The following is a 19,270-nucleotide window of genomic DNA, read 5'->3' as shown; positions in this document are numbered from 1 at the left end:
GCCAAAGTTCAATAACAGTGGTTGAGAACAGTTTTTCTAACCATTCAAAAAATGTAAAAGCCATTCTTAAAAACTATACAAACACAAGCTAGAGTTGGTCCATTGGTCATAGTTTGCTGACTTCCTGTTCTATAGTCTTGTTGGGTTTTGTTTTGGTTTCTCTTCCTCTTTCTCTCTCTTCCCCCCTCCTCTTCTTCCTCCCTACCCCCCTCTCTTTCTGGTGATTCTCCTGCCTCAGCATCTCAGGTTAAGGTACAAGTATGTATTAGTAGGCCTGGTCCTGTAAAGTATTAACTGATGATGTTCTGAGTAAATATAAGTGACTTTTCTCAAAATTTGCAAACAAATATTATTAACTTCTAAAAACAATTCGAATGTTAATTACCCTGATTTCATTTAAAACTGTATGCCTCTATACATGTATTGAATTTCAGCACAGTATTCCATAGATTTGTACAGTTAAAAAGATCAGAAATAATGTTTTCAATTTATGTGATTGAATAATAATATTAAATATCTTTTCATCATTATAAGCCATTTACATTTTACTTCTTAATTGTAAATTGGCTGTTCATATTATTTTTTTTCATTTTTATGAAAATTTCACTCCAACAATCAAGTAATAGTCTCATACCTAAGAGTACCAAGTTCTTTTGGGTGGTTCTACCCACTTACTCTTTACTGTTTTCCTTCACACGTCCAATACCTCTTTCATTTTGAGAGACCTACCACTGCCTGACAGAGTGTGCTTTCTCAAACACTCAGAAAATGTTTTCTCAAGCTTCTCTGAATGTATGTACCTGATGTCATTCATTCTGTTACATTTTCTTCTTTTTCCCTCCCAGTGTAACTATACATCCTGTAAGGCTCAAATTAAGGACCAGCTCCGTTCTTTAGTTCCAATCTGTGCCCATGTCTGCCATAAAAAAGAGACAGGGATTTGTTGGTGGTGGTGGTGGTGGTAATAGTGGTAATTAACTGTCTGTTTATAGTGGTCTGTCTTTTTCCTGAGCTCATAGTTTCTTTTATTATTATTATTGTGATATACAGAGGGATTACAATTACATGAGTCAAGTAGCGAGTACATTTCCTTTCCTTTCTTACAATGTCTTCTATTCCCTCACCCTTTCCCAGTCCCTCCCTCCCTCCCATCTCCACCCACCAGGTCTACAGTTCACTTTTCGTCAGTGTCCAGTGGGGCTCATAGTTTCTTGATTCTAAGACTGTAATTGATTTTGTTTCAGATCGGTGTTCAATACTTGCCGGCACCAATTACAGTATTCGCAAGTATACTCCAGGCGTACATTCTGCGTAATTAATATCACTGAGTAGTGTTTAGCATAATATAAAATTTGAAGACTCACCCTCAGCTGCTTGTGCCCATAGAATCAGCTATTTGAGAGGCTGAGGGAAACTTTGTATTTTTCCCTTCTAGCATAAAATAGCTAATTCACATAATTATATTTAGTCACAGCTGTGGTCTGTAAGAAAAATGTTTGTACTGGAAAAAAATATTGAGAACCTTAAAGTCCAAAAAAATTTCATTTGTCAAGTCTGTTTTGTAATCTGAACAGTTAAATTTCTTCTTTCAGAATCTCCTTTGTAACTTGACCAAGAATCATTTTGAATTAATCTTTTATTTTTCTTTATTTCCAAAGGATATCCATTACCTCGCCCTAGATAAGGGTGAATTGGCACTAGCTGAAGTGGCAAGAAAAAGAGCTAGTGACATTGATGCGGAATCAATAACCTCTGGAGTCGGTAAGAATTAATGCTGGTTTTTTTTAAAATGCTTTTGTTTTAATCAATACTTAGCATCATTCCTATATATGTTTGTAGAGCATGGTTGGCTAATTTGGATTACTTTCTTTGTAAAGTCTTTCTTTTTTTAAAGAAAGATTAAGCCTGTGACAACTGATAACCATTGATTGCTTCAGTCACTGTTTAGCAAAAAGACAATGCTATTTCTATATTTTGGGAAAAGAGTTCATTTTTATCATTTGTTCTGTATACAACGTATAGCAATTTTATTCACAGACATGTCATATACCTTAACAGAATTTATCTCTTGCATCAAAGGATTTCATGGGATTTCAGGTTTAAGGAGTGATTTGGGTTTGCTCAGAAGCTGCTAGAGGTCACTTTACAAAGTAGTAGTCTGAAGTAAACAGAGAGGCCTAGACTGAAACCAAAGACCCTTTTAAACACTATAGAATAGAAAAGTAAAAGGTTTTAAACTACATTGTACTATCAACATGAACTTTTTTTTCTAAACTCAGTTTATCTGATGTACTAAATCTGTCAGTATGGATAATTTTATATCATAATTCCTATTCCTTGGGCTATTTAGGCCTAGATTCCTCTTAAATTACCTCAATTTAAATCACTGTTCTGGCAAACCTTTCCCAAAAGAGAAAATGATTAAATTTTAGCTATCAAGGTGGCTGTTTGGAGCTGGACATTGGTTGTTCCTACCTACTCAAGGAGGCTAAAAGGATCTCTGTGCAAAACCAACAAGAACAGACAAATCTGAAAAATTCTTATCTCCAATTACCCAGCATAAATCCAGGAGTGGAAGTGTAGTTCAAATGACAGAGTGCCAGTCTTGAGTAGAAAAAGCCAGGTGAGAGTATGAGGCCTGAGTTCAAGCCCCAGCACCATTTTGCACATGTGTGTGCACATGTGCATGCATGCGCACGCGCGCACACACACACACACACACAAAGACAAAGTAAAAGTAAAAGGCCGGATTATGTAAGATATTCAGAGTACTTAAGTAGTTTGGTCTACATGAAAGAATTTGTAAACGTATTACATATAGTTTATTACATATAGTATATTACATATAGTTGCTATCAACACAGTTAAAAGCAAGAGTTGTCAAAGGAAAAGCTCTATCATGATATACTGAGTGACTAGATCATTTAAAATTTTTAGTGAAGTGTGACATACATACAGAATAGTGATTTATCATAAGTAGGGCTCAGTGAGTCAGGGAGCACTTCTTTGTTTACCAGTACCCAGAACAAGTAACATACATGATTAAGACCCATAGAAGTCCTCCTGTATCTTTGTTCAGATAATAAACCACATGCCCAACTTTTTACTTTTTATACAATTGGTTAGCTTAGCCTTTTTAAATCTTAAAATACAAGATAGAATTACACATACATTATTTTATTTTTTTTTTGGGGGGGGGTCTGGTCATGGGGCCTGAACTCTGGGCCTGGGCGCTGTCCCTTAGCTCTTCAGCTCAAGGCTAGCGCTCTACCACTTGAGCCACAGCGCCACTTCCGGCTTTTTTCTTTTTGCTTATGTGGTGCTGAGGAATCCAACCCAGGGCCTCAGGCATGCAAGGCAAGCACTCTACCACTGAGCCACCTTCCTAGCCCTTGCTTAGCTTTTTGATTATTTCATTTCTTCTAGCAGCCTTGTCTTATGTTTGGTAGAATGTTCAGGTATACTCAATAAATTATACTAAGTGCATAACATTTATTTAAGTGCACATTTAAGCACATAACATGCTTAAACATTTTACAGTTTAGTAGGGGAAAGACTTGTAATCAGTTTTGACATGGCATGATATAGCCACATAGTCACTACCTATAAAAGTTAAGTTCAGTAAGTATTTGATAGCAGCAATGAAGTACTTAAAATATTCCTTTTTTCTTTTGCTTGCTTTTCAGTACTATATGCAAATTTTCTTGTATATTAGAAGACTAGACAGACTTAAGTTTAAAGAAATAAATAGATGAGATTGTGGGTATAAAATCATTTTTGAAAAAGATAAAATGCTACAAAACAGCATCCAGTATTACTATTATAATGTAGTCATAGTGTGAATTTGTCAGGGTAAATTCTGTTGGCCTAAACTGGACTGCTTAATATGTGTGTGTGTGTGTGCGTGTGTGTGTGTGTGCGCGCGCGCGTATGTGTGCGTGTGTGTGCGTGCGCCCGCCCATGTTTCCCCATACAGGTGGTTGAACTGAGGTTCTAGAGCTTTTGCTTAAGGCCTTCAAGTTCTTACTTAGCTTTTTCCATTCAAGGCTAACATTGAGCCTCATCTTTACTTCCTCATATTGCTGGTTAATTGGAGATAAGAGTCTCTTATATTTGTCTTTTTCTGTCCTGGATCTGAAGCAGGATCTTCAAATCTCAAACCTCTGACTAGCTGGGATTTACAAATGTGAGCCACTGGTGTCCAACTGATGGCTAGATTTTTTAAGCAACTTGATTATTTCAGGCATTTTTATTCTCTGATCATATAATCTCACATATTATATTGGGTTAAATACCAAAGGGAAAATTCTAAAGATTGATAAAATACTACGGCTGGGTATTACAAATTTAGCTATGATAATAAAATTCTGAATATGAACACTGGCACCAGAGTTATTACTACCAGTTGCAAGACCACTAGAAAGTAACTTACATTCTACATGCCTCAGCACCCTCATTTTAAAAAGTGATGGTATGTTTAGTACCTATGTTACAAATTATTGTGGGATTAAGTTAATTCTTTCATATTTTGAACAGAGCCTTGCAAAGATTAAGGCATAGTATTGGTTAACTATTAGTAGTCCTTTAAAACTCAAAATATAGTATGTATTTGTAGTAACACACATTTTAATAGAAGACAGAACATCCACAAAGTACAAAATTTATTATTTATTCTTTATGATACCTTAATTTTAGCCCTTCCTATTTAAATTTTAGCATTCTTTATTAAATTTTGAATTTAAAAATTCATTTATCAGGAAAGAAGTAGGAATGAGTATCCAATGAACTATATCTTTACAGAAGTATGTATTTTTGTAACTGTCTAATTTTATTGTAAGCCTGAGAGGTCTGGCACAATACAAACTGTGAAGTAAAATCTGCCCTCTTGCACTTTTAACCTTGGCTTTATCATTGGTGTATCAGTGGGAACTGTAATGTCAGCGAGATAGTAGGTGTGGAACAGTCCAGGCAGAAATAAAACAAGAGACCTCAAAATACAACTTACCAAAGAAATATTACTCGTGTGTGTGTGTGTGTGTGTGTGCGTGTGTGCATGTGTGTATTTGCACGCGCGCTGGTCCTGGGACTTGAACTCAGGGTGTGGGTGCTATCCCTGAGCCTTTTTGCTGAAGCCACAGCTCCTATCCTGGCTTTTCTTGGTAGTTAATAGGAGATAAGAGTCTCATCATAGCCACCATCACCCAGCTGTTACTCCCTTCTTAATCCTGAGATGCATTCAAGAATGGTAAAGCATAGAAGTAGTATCAGATTACCAGGATCCTTCTATATGTTGCTTTCTTACGTAGGGTACAGCCTCCATCTACATCATTAAAGATGAGCGTCTTAGCCTACAGGAAAGAGGAAAAAGGAAGAGGGAAGGCTCCTTTTTGTCCAGGTACAACCTAGTTGTTAGCCATCACTTCTGCTTATATACCATTGGGCAGAACCTAGTCATAGGACTATACTACATTAACTATGAGAAAGTTGGAGGCGAGTATATGTTCAGTGGGCTGAACAAGTGTTGTTACTATAAAATCAAAAACCATTTGGGAGGATAGCTAGCAGTTCAAAGAAAAGAAACATTAAAAAAAACTTCTATATAATCCACATATGCAGAGAAATGAAAATATAAAAGACATCCCAGCTGCATTTAATGTAACTGTCTATACATTTGCATATTATGAGATTCTTCCAAATGCATTATATTTCCAAATTCATTTATTATATATGATCTTTCAGATATTCTGCTATAAAAAATCTGTAGCATTGTAAGTTGCCATCTCCTTTTAAAATGTATTTTTAAATTCTACTTCAAAAGCCTATTCATGCTTAATGGAAAATTTGAAACACTACAATTTAAAAGCTGTAGTATAAAAATAAAAATTTATTTTCAACCAGAGATTACCAATAAATTAGTTTATTTACTTCCTTCTTTTGCTATGCATATACTTAATAAAATTGGATTCCTTATTTGTCTTGAGTTGTTATTCAATGATATGCCATCAGCAAAGTCCCGTGCCATTTAAAAATTTATTCAAGCCAGGCTCTACCTCAAAACCCTAGCTATTCAGGGTGCTGAGACTTAAGAATTGAGATTTGAAGCTAGCCCTACAGAATAGGCTGTGAGACTCTTTATCTGCAATTAACCAGCAACAAAATTGGAAGTGAAGTGTGACTCAAGTGGTAGAGCAATGGCCTTGAGCAAAAAAAGCTAAGTAAGAGCAGAAGACCTGATTTCAACAACAACAACAAAATCATTCAAAAACTTGAGTTTTAGTAAGTTTTCTTACTAAAAGTGTCTTTTAGCTTTTACTAAACCATAGTCCTTAGTGGAACTGTGGCTCAAGTGGCAGAGCGCTAGCCTTGAGCAAAAGGAGCCTGGGGACAGTGCCCAGGCCCAGAGTTCAAGCCCCAGGACCTGCAAAACATTTTAAGAAAAGGAAAGAAAAAGAAAAAAAAAGTCAGTAACTAAGCCCTAGTGCTCTTGTAAAGGTGCATAGAAATGATATCTAATAGATGATACATGGATAAAGATAGACATTCGCTCTTAAAGTATATTCTAAAATTAAACTCCAAAAAAGTTTTTAATTCTAACAATTCAAACTGTGGTTGTTTAATTTCTGTGCTATGCTTGACAGTGTATGATCTATTGCATGTTTGTCCTAGGAGGGACATTCATGTCAACTTGGCTCTCCTTCACCTATCTTTTTTTTGTTTTTTTTTTTTGGCGGGGTCTGGTCGTGGGGCCTGAACTCTGGGCCTGGGCACTGTCCCTCAGCTCTTCAGCTCAAGGCTAGCGCTCTACCACTTGAGCCACAGCAACACTTCCGACTTTTTTCTTTTTGCTTATGTGGTGCTGAGGAATCGAACCCAGGGCCTCATGCATGCAAGGCAAGCGCTCTACCACTGAGCCACCTTCCCAGCCCCATCCTTCACCTATCTTTATTAGAACATGATATCAGTTTTTATCTATACTTTCTTACCTTTAGATATCTTTGCCTAAAGACATAAGTCTAACCCTAAACGTCTTTTTTTTGTGTGTGAAAATACCATACAGAGGGGTTACAATTACATGGGCAAGATAATGAGTACATTTCTTACAAGCATTGTTGCCTCCTCCTTTGTTTCCCCTTCCCATCTCTTCCTGTTGCCCTCCCTCCCCCGCCAAAGTTGTAAAGTTTGTTTTTGACATAACGACTTGTACATCTCATTGTTGCAATGGGTTCACCTGAATCCATATTTAAACGATTTGTTTTTTTCCCTTCTCCTCCACAAATTATACCAACATCAAATACAGTGAAAGCAGGGGTTATGCCATGGGGGAGGGACATACAAAGCAACAAAGAAATCATCTTATAAATGTGTTAGAAACAATTGCGTGAAAGCAAAAACATTTGAATACTTATCTTGGGGTTAAACCTAAACTTCTATAACCATCTGAATGTCAAGGATTACTAACTATTTTGGATACAAAGGTCTGTACAGATCATATTACTTGTATTACTCAATGAGTTATAGTTTCAGTGAAATTCCTAAGAACTCAATTATCATAAACCTTTGTCTTGTGAATACTCTTGGAGTGAATAATACCAGACATGATATATTAAATATTTTCCTCTAAATTAGGCAATTGTTTTTAAGAGAAATTTTAGACTAGATATGACTGAATAGAATTCAAACTAAGACGTTAATCAAATTCTAGCCAACATATAACTGTGAAAATTTTTGTTCATATGTTCTTTATTAGATGCATATTTATTCATGGTTCATCTTTAAGGAGCTTTACATAATCATTAATTTACCTACTCATTATGATACGATGCCATTCCAACTAGTAAATTCTGAGGCAAAAAGTAAAAAACTTTCTGCTCAACAAGTCTTCAATGTAATACATGTGTACTGCAAGGTACATAAATTTAATTGCTACTATCCTATACTTCAATGTAATACATGTGTACTGCAAGGTACATAAATTTAATTGTTACTATCCTATACCTAAGTGATGAACAAGAAGAAATACCTATACTAAGTAACTTTTCTGATTTCAAGTACCTTAAACTAATCTCAACAGAGAAAACTGTACATTTTAATTTTTATCACTTACACATTGTCCACAAAATAAACAGTTTTAATAATATAAAATAGATTTTGAAATACAATGAAATGGCTATACAAATAATGTTCATTACCATTTTTAAAATACTTATCTGTATTAACTTAATATCTCAACAACACTAAAGGTAAATAGCACAGATAGATGTTCTATCTTCCTTTTAGATAGAACTCAATAAAGTTGAGGGACTTGCTTAGAATTAACGTATCAGTCAGTGCAAGAATTAGACCCATTGTCCAAATCTTGTGAAGAAAAATGTGAAATAGTTACACATCGATCTTTCTTTACTATGCTGAGTCTAAAACTAGAATATTATCACTATAAGACAATAAAGAAATCATTAGAAAGAACAACTGTATGTTAGCAGAAGTTACCTCTTTGTTATGTACAACAACCCTAGAGAGTTAATTCTTTTTTGAAAAGTCATTTCCCATGTACAAATGAAAATACAGTGACTTGATGTTAGAGACAGAATATAAAAATCATAGCCATCTAATTATAAACCAAATGCTCGAAATCACTTTGCTATGCTCCTTGATTTCAGATAGGCTGCTTTTTCTTATTGTCCTTGCTGCCATAGAATTGTTACTGTTTGTTAGAGTTTGGTTCTTAAAGTTTGGCACAGCAAAAGACAATAAGAAAGCTATCTCTGTCTTCTTTGTTTGCCGCTCTCAAACTGAGTTCGTACACCATGGAATAGAACTGTGCTAGAGAGTCACTTTGAGCACTGTTTCAATTAGTCTCTGTAACACTTTTATGTAGTAAGTGGGTGGGTTTTAATGCTAAAGACTGGACATTCTGCTGTAGATGTTTTTGTTATTTTATTTTTAAGTTTTATTGTAACGGTGATGTGCAGAGAGGTTGCAGTTACATGATTCAGATAACAAGTACATTTCCTTTTGAACAGTTTCACCCTCTCCCTTATGCTCTCTCAGTTTTTCTCCTCCCAATTTTCCATCCCCCAAAGTTCTAAAGTTCATGTAGAATATAGTGTCTAGTGGATTTCACTGCTGAATTGATTCAACCTTTGTCCCACTGTTTCTGTGTTTCCTTTTCACCTCCCCAAATCAGATAAACATATTATAAGACAAAGGATACAGATAATAAAAATCAGTGACAGAAGGGAATAAATGAAAGAAAAAAGGAAAGAAGAAAAAAATCGAAAAAGGACCAAAAAGCAGTACAATTAAAAAAAACTTGTGGAGGTGGGAGGGAAGGAATGGTAGGGAAAAAACAAAGGAGGAAGCAACAATTCTTGATAGGAAATATGCTCATTACCTTGCTTATGTAACTGTAACCCCTCTGTACAGTATTTATTTATTTATTTTTGGTTGTGGGGCCTGGACTTGACCTGGGCGCTGTCCCTCAGCACCGTCAGCTCAAGGCTAGTGCTCTACCACTTGAGCCACAGCTCCACTTCAGGCTTTTTCTGCTTATGTGGTGCTGAGGAATTGAACCCAAGGCCTCATGCATGCAAGGCAAGCACTCTTACCACTGAGCCACCTTCCCAGCCTGTACAATATTTTTACAATAAAAAACTTATTTAAAAAAACTTCTTCCAGTTCTTGGAGTTCATTTCAATAAGCATCATTTTCTATGATCATATGCACAGAGCTATTGAGCCCTGCAATCCTCTCCTAAGAAAGTCCTCCTTTGGTTTCACTGTGTAAATGTTTAGATTTCTGTTTAATTAATTATGTCCAGGTATAAGTATTTGTTGTTCACTGTCCATTGAGTTTACTTGTAGATGTATAGGCATATTCTAATTGTTACAAATGAGAGAAAATATACGGCTTTGTTTCTTTGGGTCTGGTTTACTTCACTTAGTATAATTTTTCCATCTTTCCAGTTTCCTTATGAATGGGGCAATATCATTCTTTCTGATGGAAGCATAGAATTCCATTGTGTATAGATACCACATTTTCTTTTTTTATTTTTTATTGTCAAGGTGATGTACAGGGGATTTCGGTTACATAAGTAAGGCAATAAGTATATTTCTTGTCAAACTTGTTACCCCTTCCCTCATTTTTCTCCTACTTTCCCTTCCCCCACCTCCACGCAAGTTGCACAGATCGTTTCCACATGCTGTCTGGTGTATATCGCTGTTGCATTGTTCCCCCCATCCTTTGTCTCGCCATTCTGTTGTTCCCCTTCCCTTCCCTAATTCAAATAAACATATGTACAATACCAGGGTACCAAAATCAAATACAGTGACAACAGGGGATATACCAGAGAGGGAAGAACATACAAAAGGAGCAAACAATCATATATTAATTACATTTAAAACAACAACAAAGAAAAACCTCTTCTGTCCATGTCTTGGAGTTATTTCACTTACCATTATCTTATATGGTCATATCTACATACTTATTGAACTATTCTGGTCATCTGCTAAGATTATCCTAGATGTATACTAATTATTGCAAATAAGGGAAACCATGGAACCTATGTTTCTTTGCGTCTGGCTTACTTCACTTAATATGACTTTTTTCCAAGTCTTTCCATTTCCTTAAAAAAAATGGGGCAGTGTCATTCTTTCTGATGGAAGCACAGAATTCCATTTTTATCTGTCTGTCTATCTATATCTATTTATCTATCTATATCTCTATCTATACATATATATACCTTTTTCTTGATCCATATAACATACAAGAGTCTCACTTCTAAAATATACTTAGAACTCAAAAAATTAAATCCCCCCCAAAACAAACCCTCAAAGAAACAACCACCTCATTAATAAGTGGGCTGAAGACGTAAAGAGATACCTCTCTGAAGAGGAAATAAGAATGGCCAATAGACACATGAAGAAATACTCAACTTCCCTGGCCATAAAAGAAATTCAAATCAAAATAACATTGAGATTTCACCTCACCCCAGTTAAAATGGCTATAATCAAGAAATCTAATAATGGGGCTGGGAAGGTGGCTCAGTGGTAGAGCACTTACCTTGTATGCCTGAGGCCCTGGGTTCGATTCCTCAGCACCACATAAGCAAAAAAAGAAAAAGAAAAAAAAAGCCGGAAGTGGTACTGTGGCTCAAGTGGTAGAGCGCTAGCCTTGAGCTGAAGAGCTGAGGGACAGCACCAGGCCCAGAGTTCAGGCCCCACGACCGGAACCCCCCCCCCAAAAAAAATAAATAAAAATCTAATAATGATAGGTGCTGGAGGGAATGTGGCCAAAAAGGAACCCTACTGCATTGTTAGTGGGACTGTAAATTTGTTCAACCACTTTGGAAAGCAGTATCGAGGTTCCTCAAGACACAAAGAGCACCCCTATGACCCAGCTATCCCATTTTGGAGCGTTTATCTAAAGGATCACAAACAAGGCCACACTGAAGCTACCAGAACGTTTTCTTGATGCTTTATCCACTGAGGGCATCTGGGTTGATTCCGTATCTGCAATGAACATGCTCATGCTGGTGGCTTTAGTGTAGCCTGGTTTGTGATCAATTGGATAGATGCCCAGAAGTGGGATTGCTGGGTCATAGGAAAGCTCTATGTGGAGTCTCTTGAGGAACCTCCATACTGCTTTCGGAGTAGTTGAACAAGTTTATATTCCTGCCAAAAGTGTAGTAGCATTCCCTTTTGGCCACATCCTCGCCAGCATCTGTTTTTGTTAGTTTTTTTTTTTTATAATGTCCATTCTAACTGGGGTGAGATTGGAATCTCAATGTGGTTTTGATTTGCATTTCTTTTATGGCCACAGATGTTGATCATCTCTTCATGTGTCTAATGACCATTCTTATTTCTTCTTTGGGGAAGTCTCTTTAAGTCTTAGTCCATTTATTAATTGGGTTGTTGTCTCTTTGAGGATTTGTTTGGGAGAGGTTTAGTTTTTTTGAGCTCTCAGTATATTTTAGAGATGAGGCCCTTGATCTTTCCCATTCTGTGGGCTTTTTCTTGCCAACTATGTCCTTTACCATGCAAAAGCTCTTCAGTTTGATGCAATCTCATTTATCTAGTCTTTCTTTGATTTGTTGTGATTTTTAGGAAGTTTCAGTGCCAAGGAGCCTTAATGTTTTCCCTATTCCTTTCTGAAATATTTTCAAGGTATCTGGTCTTACATTGATCCATTTGGAGTTGATTCTGGTTCAAGGTGATATATAAGGATCTAACTTTAGTTTTCTGCATATGTATAGCCAATTCTGCCAGCACCATTTGTTGAAGGGCTTTCTTCCATTCTCTGTTTTTGACTCCCTTATGAAATATTAGGTGGCTACAGGTCTGTGGGTTCATTTCTGGATCTTCTGTTCCATTGGTCCTCAGGCCTATTCTTGTGCCAGTACCAAGCTGTTTTTATTACTTCGGCTTTGTAATAGAGTTTAAAGCTTGGTATGGTATTGATATTCTTCCAGTTCTGTTCTTACTAAGGACTGTTTTTGTTATCCAGGGTCTTCTATTATTCCATATGAATTTTTTGATTGCTTCTTCTGTATCATTGAAGATTGTTGTTGGGATTTTGATGGGTAGTGCATTGAATTTTTAGATAGCTTTGGGCAGTATTGCCATTTTCACAATGTTAATCCTCCTAATCCAGGAGCACAGGAAGTTTTTCCACTTCCTTAAATCTGCTTTATTTTTTCAAGTTTTTTGTTTTTAAGTTTTCATCATAGAGACCCTTCGCCCCTTTTGTTAATTCCTAGGGGAGGGTTGTTTTGTTTTGTTTGAGGCTATTGCAAAAGGAGTTCTTTCCTGAGTTCAGCCTAGCTCTTCTCATTGTTAGCATATAGAAAAGTTACTGATTTTTGTGGGTTAATTTTATACCTTGTTACTTTGCCAAATTTTCAGATCAGTAACTTGGGAGAGGAATCTATGGAGTTTTTCAAACACAGGATCATGTCCTCTGTAAAGAGGGAGAGTTTTACTTTTTCTTTCCCCATTTGGATCCCCTTATGTTTGTCTCTTGCCTTTTGCTGTAGATCTTGACCTCACTGGTTCCTTTACTTATGAAATGGGAAACATGGGCAATTTCCCTACAACTACATAAAATGTAATTGTTTCTACAATGGACATTTTTATTTAAAACTGTATTGATTATAAAATATGATAGAGAAGTAAGCATTATTTAGTAAGTTTGCTTATTTATTACAGCCAAATAACTTATTGGAGATAGGAAAAAAATGTTTACTTATGTAGCTAAAAGGAAAAATGATGGGAGCTCTTCTAGGTCATTCAGCTGTTCATAATGGATTTTTGTTGTTATCCTTGTTTTGGTTGACACTTTTTTTATTAAGTAGTTGTACAAACAGGTTACAATTCCATAAGTCAGGTTATGAGTACAATGCTTCTTTTCAGTGTCACCCCTTTCATCATTATTCCCCATGTTACCGGTCCCGTAATGCTTTTTCATAACAATGGATATACTAAGTTCCACATATTTCCTGAGTAATTTTCTGTTGAACTTTTATTAGATTTTTTTTCCATTATTTTCTGGCTAATTTCCACTTGTGCTTGATAGCTACCACGTTCCATGTTAAGACTGTTTCTAAGAAGGAAACAGAACTGGTTTGCATAGCTATATTCATATTCACATATAAGAAAGAAGATGATATGGAAGGAGAAATACTCTGTTTCTAGTAAAAACAAAAACAAACAACAACTCTTTTCTTATCCAGAATTAGTTGTACTTTATATTTTTCTAAGCTAATAATCTAGATATCTAAAGTGCATTCATTTAAGCAGAAAAAATTATTGGCAAATACTTTTATGTCAGGTGATATGCATACTAAGTTTTTATAACCTTTCTTCTGTTTATTCAATGTAAGTAATAGGATGTGACAGGGTGTGACATTTCACAAAGATGACTTAGGTCAAGAATTTCAAAAAATCTTCAAAACAATTTGATGTCCAAATCGCCATTTTTCTCATTCTGGAGTGTATATAGTGAGTTACCCTACTGATTTAATTTGTATTTCCTTGGTAAGTCATAATGTTGACTATATTTTTTACATGTTAATTGGAAATTTGGATAAATTTCTTGTGAAGTACCCTTTAAGATTTCTGCCCAACTGTGCTGTATTGAGTTCTGTAATTTTTCTTTCCAAAAGTTTTCTGTATATTGTTTACTTAGCACTTAGTTGAATGTAAATATTTACTCCCACACTTAGAATACTGTTTTTGCTTTTTTTTTTTTTTTAATCAGTCATGGGGCTTGAACTTTGGGCCTGGGCACTGTCCCGGAACTCTTCAGCTCAATGGAAGTGCTCTACCACTTGAGCCACAGCGCCACTTCTGGTTTTCTGGTGGTTATCCTGCCAGGGTTAGCTTTGAACTGCAATCCTCAGATCTCAGCCTCCTAACTAGCTAGGATTACAGGTGTGAGCAACCAGCACCCCGCCTGTTTTTGCTTTTTAAACATCATCTTTTACTAAAAAAAAAAAAAAAAATGTTTTTTACTCTGCATGTATTCTCATTTATCTGTTTGCGACCTGGGCAATGAGGCTATACAGCAATAGGAGATTCATACATTACTGATTGGAATGCAGTTTGTAAACAATGGCAGTTTCTTATCAGACAGTTACACCTTTACTGTGTGATCTAGCATCTGCACTCCTTGATCTCTACCAAAATGAATTTAAGATATATGCACACACAAAATTCTGCACACTGATCTATAGAAGTTTTCATAAATTCCAAAACAAGTTGTCCTTCAATAGATAAGTGGATAAACTGATACATCCAGATGATAGACTGTTACACAATACTAAGAATAAATGATCTGTCAAGCCATGAAGAAACCTTAAATGCATATCACTAAGAGAAGCCAATCTCAAAGCTTTTGCTGTATGATCCCAACTGTATGACATGCTATTATATATAATGCCTGTAGCCCCTTCATTTGCCCTACTGACCTTTTGGTACTATCAACGTAGTCACATAGTTTTCTGCCACAGTTGACTTCCCCACAGTCTCATTCTTTCCTCCACAGTTCATAGTCACCTTTATGGGACGCACTGCTAAAAAACTTATTCATCTCAAAATAGTAATTCTTATTCTCCAATTCACCATTCAAATGAGAGAAAAAAAGACAAGAAATACAGCCTGAATCCTAGAAGAATTCCTCAAGAACCACATGCTATAGACAATGTTCTTGGTTCCTTTACCTCACTACAAACAAACACATTATGATAATGCACTACATTCATTCACATGGAATTGAACTACATAGAAATTTTGACTTCCAGACTTGCTTTTTTTTATACCATTAGATAATTTCACAAGTCTTTATTAAACACTGTATAGGACTTCAAAGAAGCCAAAGAAGATTTATTCCCCAAAATAAACAACAGTTATCAGAAAACATTATCTTAGTTGGAAGCACCAGAACATACCCATACTATCCATTTTAGCTAAAACCTTCCTCCTGCCATTCAGGGTCACACAGGTAGCCAACTACTTCAGAATCAGCCTAGGGTTGAATATTCCGTCAGACTTTTCACTCTCTTTGTCCCCATTTCTTTGGTTTCCTTCTCACTCCTATTTAGTTTGTTTTTTTGTTGGTCATGGGGCTTGAACTCTGGGCCTGGGCGCTGTCCCTCAGCTCTTCAGCTCAAGACAAGTGCTCTATTACTTAAGCCATAGCACCACTTCCAGTTTTCTGAGTGGTTTATTGGAGATAAGAGTCTCATGGACTTTCCTGCCCCGGCTGCCTTTGAACCTCGATCCTCAGATCTCAGCCTCCTGAGTAGCTAGGATTACAGGCATGAGCCACCAGCACCCAGCTTCTCACCTCTTTTTGCATACCTTCTAGTATGTGAAATCTCAACAGCCCTCTGTCCAGCTTTAATGTCTGCTGTGATAGGAACCAGCTTTCTACAACTACAAAGTACTAAAACATGAGCAATTTTATTGGCTGAGATGTGTTTCTGCCATCCAAATCTGTGCCTTTAAATTAAAATTGTGTACTATTACCCCATAAAGGTAGAACATAGAGATATTACACTAAAAAGAAAAATTACTAAGGATGATGTGTGTGAGAGCAGGAAGAAGGCATGGCATCAGCACAGCCAGTGATTGGCTTTTGCTGTTTGGTTTTTTTGTTACTGTGCATTACTATGTATTAATACACACAGATGCATTACTATGTATAAATATGCAGTAATGTGCACAAAAAGAAAATTCATATTTTAAAGTCTTTAGATTAACATTTTCTAAGAAATACAGAAAGTGTTGGGAAAGGGCAAAACAAGAAACTTAAAAGCCAAAACTTTAATGGTTTTGTTCATTTATAATTTTTATCATTGTTTTAATACATTATATCAATTACTTTAAGAAAATTCAAGAATGTTTTACTCTTTTGGATAAAATAAAAGTTTCTGCTTGAGGACTTCAACTTTAATCTGGGGTTTTCAAACATTGATAGGGTTGCATAGCGTTTTAAAAGCCTTTGGGCACAAAACTGGTAAAATGTGGTTTTAGTTATTGGCATGCCTGTGCAACAAAGCATTTCAGAGGTGTGATTGACAGGCCAGGAGTGTATATAAGAGAAAACCTATGCTTATGTCTGCTTCAGTGACTTTATTAGCCACACCCTACTTGTAAATTGTAAACTGTCATTCAGAGTAGCATCATGATGTTTTAAACAAGTCAGGTTATAATACCCTACTTCTTTTGCCTTTGTGCCTAGGGGTAAATTCAGAAAATGTTCCTATGTTTCGACTCATAAAAGCATGCATCTGCAAAAAAAAGCTAAGTAAAAGCCTAATAGTAAAGAGTAATGTAAAGAAGATTTATGATACTTTGCATGCACATATATATTGCATATTTACACATAACAGCTAATTAAGCCTTCAATATAATTCAGCTCAAATGTTTAGGCAACTATTTCTGATTTAATGACAAAAAAAGTCATTCTATTTTTGTGGCAGACTTTAAACCAGTATTTTAAAACATATTAATGTGGTGTACTGAATTCAAATTGATATTAATACCAAAACTTTACTAGAGACCTTTATTATTCTTATTAAAAATGATAGACAATCTGGTTTTATAGCAGGCTATATTTAAAATATTAAATATAGAAATACATTCACATCAGACTTTATAAACAGCCATAAAATTCTGAACTGAAATAAGAAATGAAAACAAATACTGTAGATTAATGACTTGTTTTTAATAGTCTAATATCTCTTGTTGAGTATGATAACTGAAGCTTCTTTTAAAAATTTTTAAGCATATATTAATTATGATCCCGTCACTCTTAGTGAAATGAACAGAGAAAGTAACTCAAAGTGTATAGAAAATATATATACAATAGAAATCCTCCATAGTCTCTCTTTTGACCAAAAACTACCCTGCAACAAAATAATTTTTACTTTCCAAATTTATACCAGGTAATAATCCACATGTCTAGCTTTTGATAAGCATTAAAGATTAACCCACATAACTGTGAATTATCATATTGAATTCTGGTTAGTGTTCAAAATGAGGTAAAAAATCAGTCTTAGCAATTTCTCAGTAACTTAGCATGTAGTAGTGCCATTGCACATTCGTCACTTCTAAAGGAAATATTCTTATAGATGCAACCTTAAAAAACACTGAATAGTTAAAGGACATAGCACAAAGAGGAATCTAAGTAAGCATCTATTAAATATAAATCTGTTATTCATTAGTCAATTCCAGGGGTAGTGAAACCATTTGTTTATATTCTGATAAAAATTGAGAAAATAAATTTTGAAGAAAAAAAAAGAAAGAAACACTGAATAGTATTTTTCTGTGAATTCATTTGTGGGACCTAGCAGGTTTTCTTTTCGAGGAAGGCCAAACCATAAAACTATGTTTTTGGAAAGCTATTTATCTGACAAATTAAATTTTAAAAAAAGAAAGGTAAACACCTGTAAGTTGAAGTTTACAGCCTGAACTAGTTTTGAAGTAACAAGAAAGAGAAAGCTAGTAGTTCAAATTTCAGTCACTTTTCATCTAAAACCATCAATGTGTGCACTGGCCCATTAATTATGTGGCCTAGCACAAAATGATATGTTAGTCTTCCCTTTTACTCTAAGATGACAGCCTTAAGATTTTAGTCAAAAGAAAGAAAGCTATTTCAAATACTTTACTTACTGGCCTCAAGAATTTACCTAAGTCACATATGAAAATGAAAGCACTAATGGAGGAACAGACCAGTTCTTTGGTTCTGTGGGAACTAAAATAAAATTGGAGGAAGATTATCTAAAACTTTGATCCTAATAGACCTTGCTATTCTAAGTGAATGAAATACTCCAAAGCACAAATGAACAAATTTTCTCCAAAGGACTAGATAGCAAATATTTTTGGCTTTGGGAGATACATAGTTTTTGTCACATCTACTCATTTCTGTCCTTTAGTGTAAAAGCATTTGTAGACAGTATGTGAATGGAAAACCAGGGCTGAGTTCCACTAAAACTTCTTTATAGACACACATATACTTTCCATGTAATATTTATATTGTACAAAATACTGTTTTGTATTTTTATCCTTGATTTTTAGTAGCACAAAGGAGCTGCCATTTAAACAAAGCAGTTTATGAATACAACGCTTCTGGCTGAATGCGGCTCCTTTCATCATTCTTCCCACCTAACCCCACCCCTTCCTCGGTTTCCTAATTTTCTAGGATACCCATTGAAATTTATGGTTGCATCCCCCCTCCCCTTGAACTCACCCTCCCTTCCAAGAACCTGTTTGCTGATGTTTATTTTGTTGGATTGTGAGCTAGCCTTTCTAAAGATTTACGCCTCTTGAGTTCTCTCCTGAATCTATCTTAGATGTTATGTAACCATTAAAAATGCAAAATTCATTCTTAACTCAGGGATTATAAATTAAAAAAACAAATGAAGCAGCAGGCTAGGCCATAATTTGGCAACCCTGTTCTGATACACAACTTTGTTTCTTCTTTGAGATACTACATCTATGGTTAAAAGAAAAACCATGTCCAGGAACTGATTTTCTGAAAATGAAGTGTTTAAAATAGTTGATATGTTCAGAAAGCATACAAATTCCCAGAAAAATTAGTAAGTAGAAGTAAGGCCATTCAAATATATTTCTTTTTTTTTAATTTTATTTTATTTGTGAACATGCTGTACAGAGGAGTTACAATTACATGGGCAGGATAATGCGTACATTTCTTACCAAGCATTGCAGCCTCCTCCTTTGTTTACCCTTCACATCCCTTCCCTGCCTCCCCC

General features: G+C 35.5%; 1 protein-coding gene across 1 annotated transcript in view; it reads left to right on the top strand.

The window, feature by feature from the left end:
- The window catches only part of Wdpcp (WD repeat containing planar cell polarity effector), a 252,700-nt gene that overhangs the window by 181,968 nt on the left and 51,462 nt on the right, over positions 1 to 19,270 (top strand). Inside the window, exon 14 of the mRNA XM_013022526.1 lies at positions 1,659 to 1,761. Coding sequence (XP_012877980.1) covers positions 1,659 to 1,761 — 103 coding nt within the window. The remainder of the gene's footprint in view (positions 1 to 1,658; positions 1,762 to 19,270) is intronic.

The sequence above is a fragment of the Dipodomys ordii genome, unplaced genomic scaffold (genome assembly GCF_000151885.1).
Source record: "Dipodomys ordii isolate 6190 unplaced genomic scaffold, Dord_2.0 Scaffold63, whole genome shotgun sequence".
In the NCBI taxonomy this organism is placed as follows: domain Eukaryota; kingdom Metazoa; phylum Chordata; class Mammalia; order Rodentia; family Heteromyidae; genus Dipodomys; species Dipodomys ordii.
Note: the sequence above shows the minus strand (reverse complement) of the source record. Positions and strands in the feature narration are given on the sequence as shown.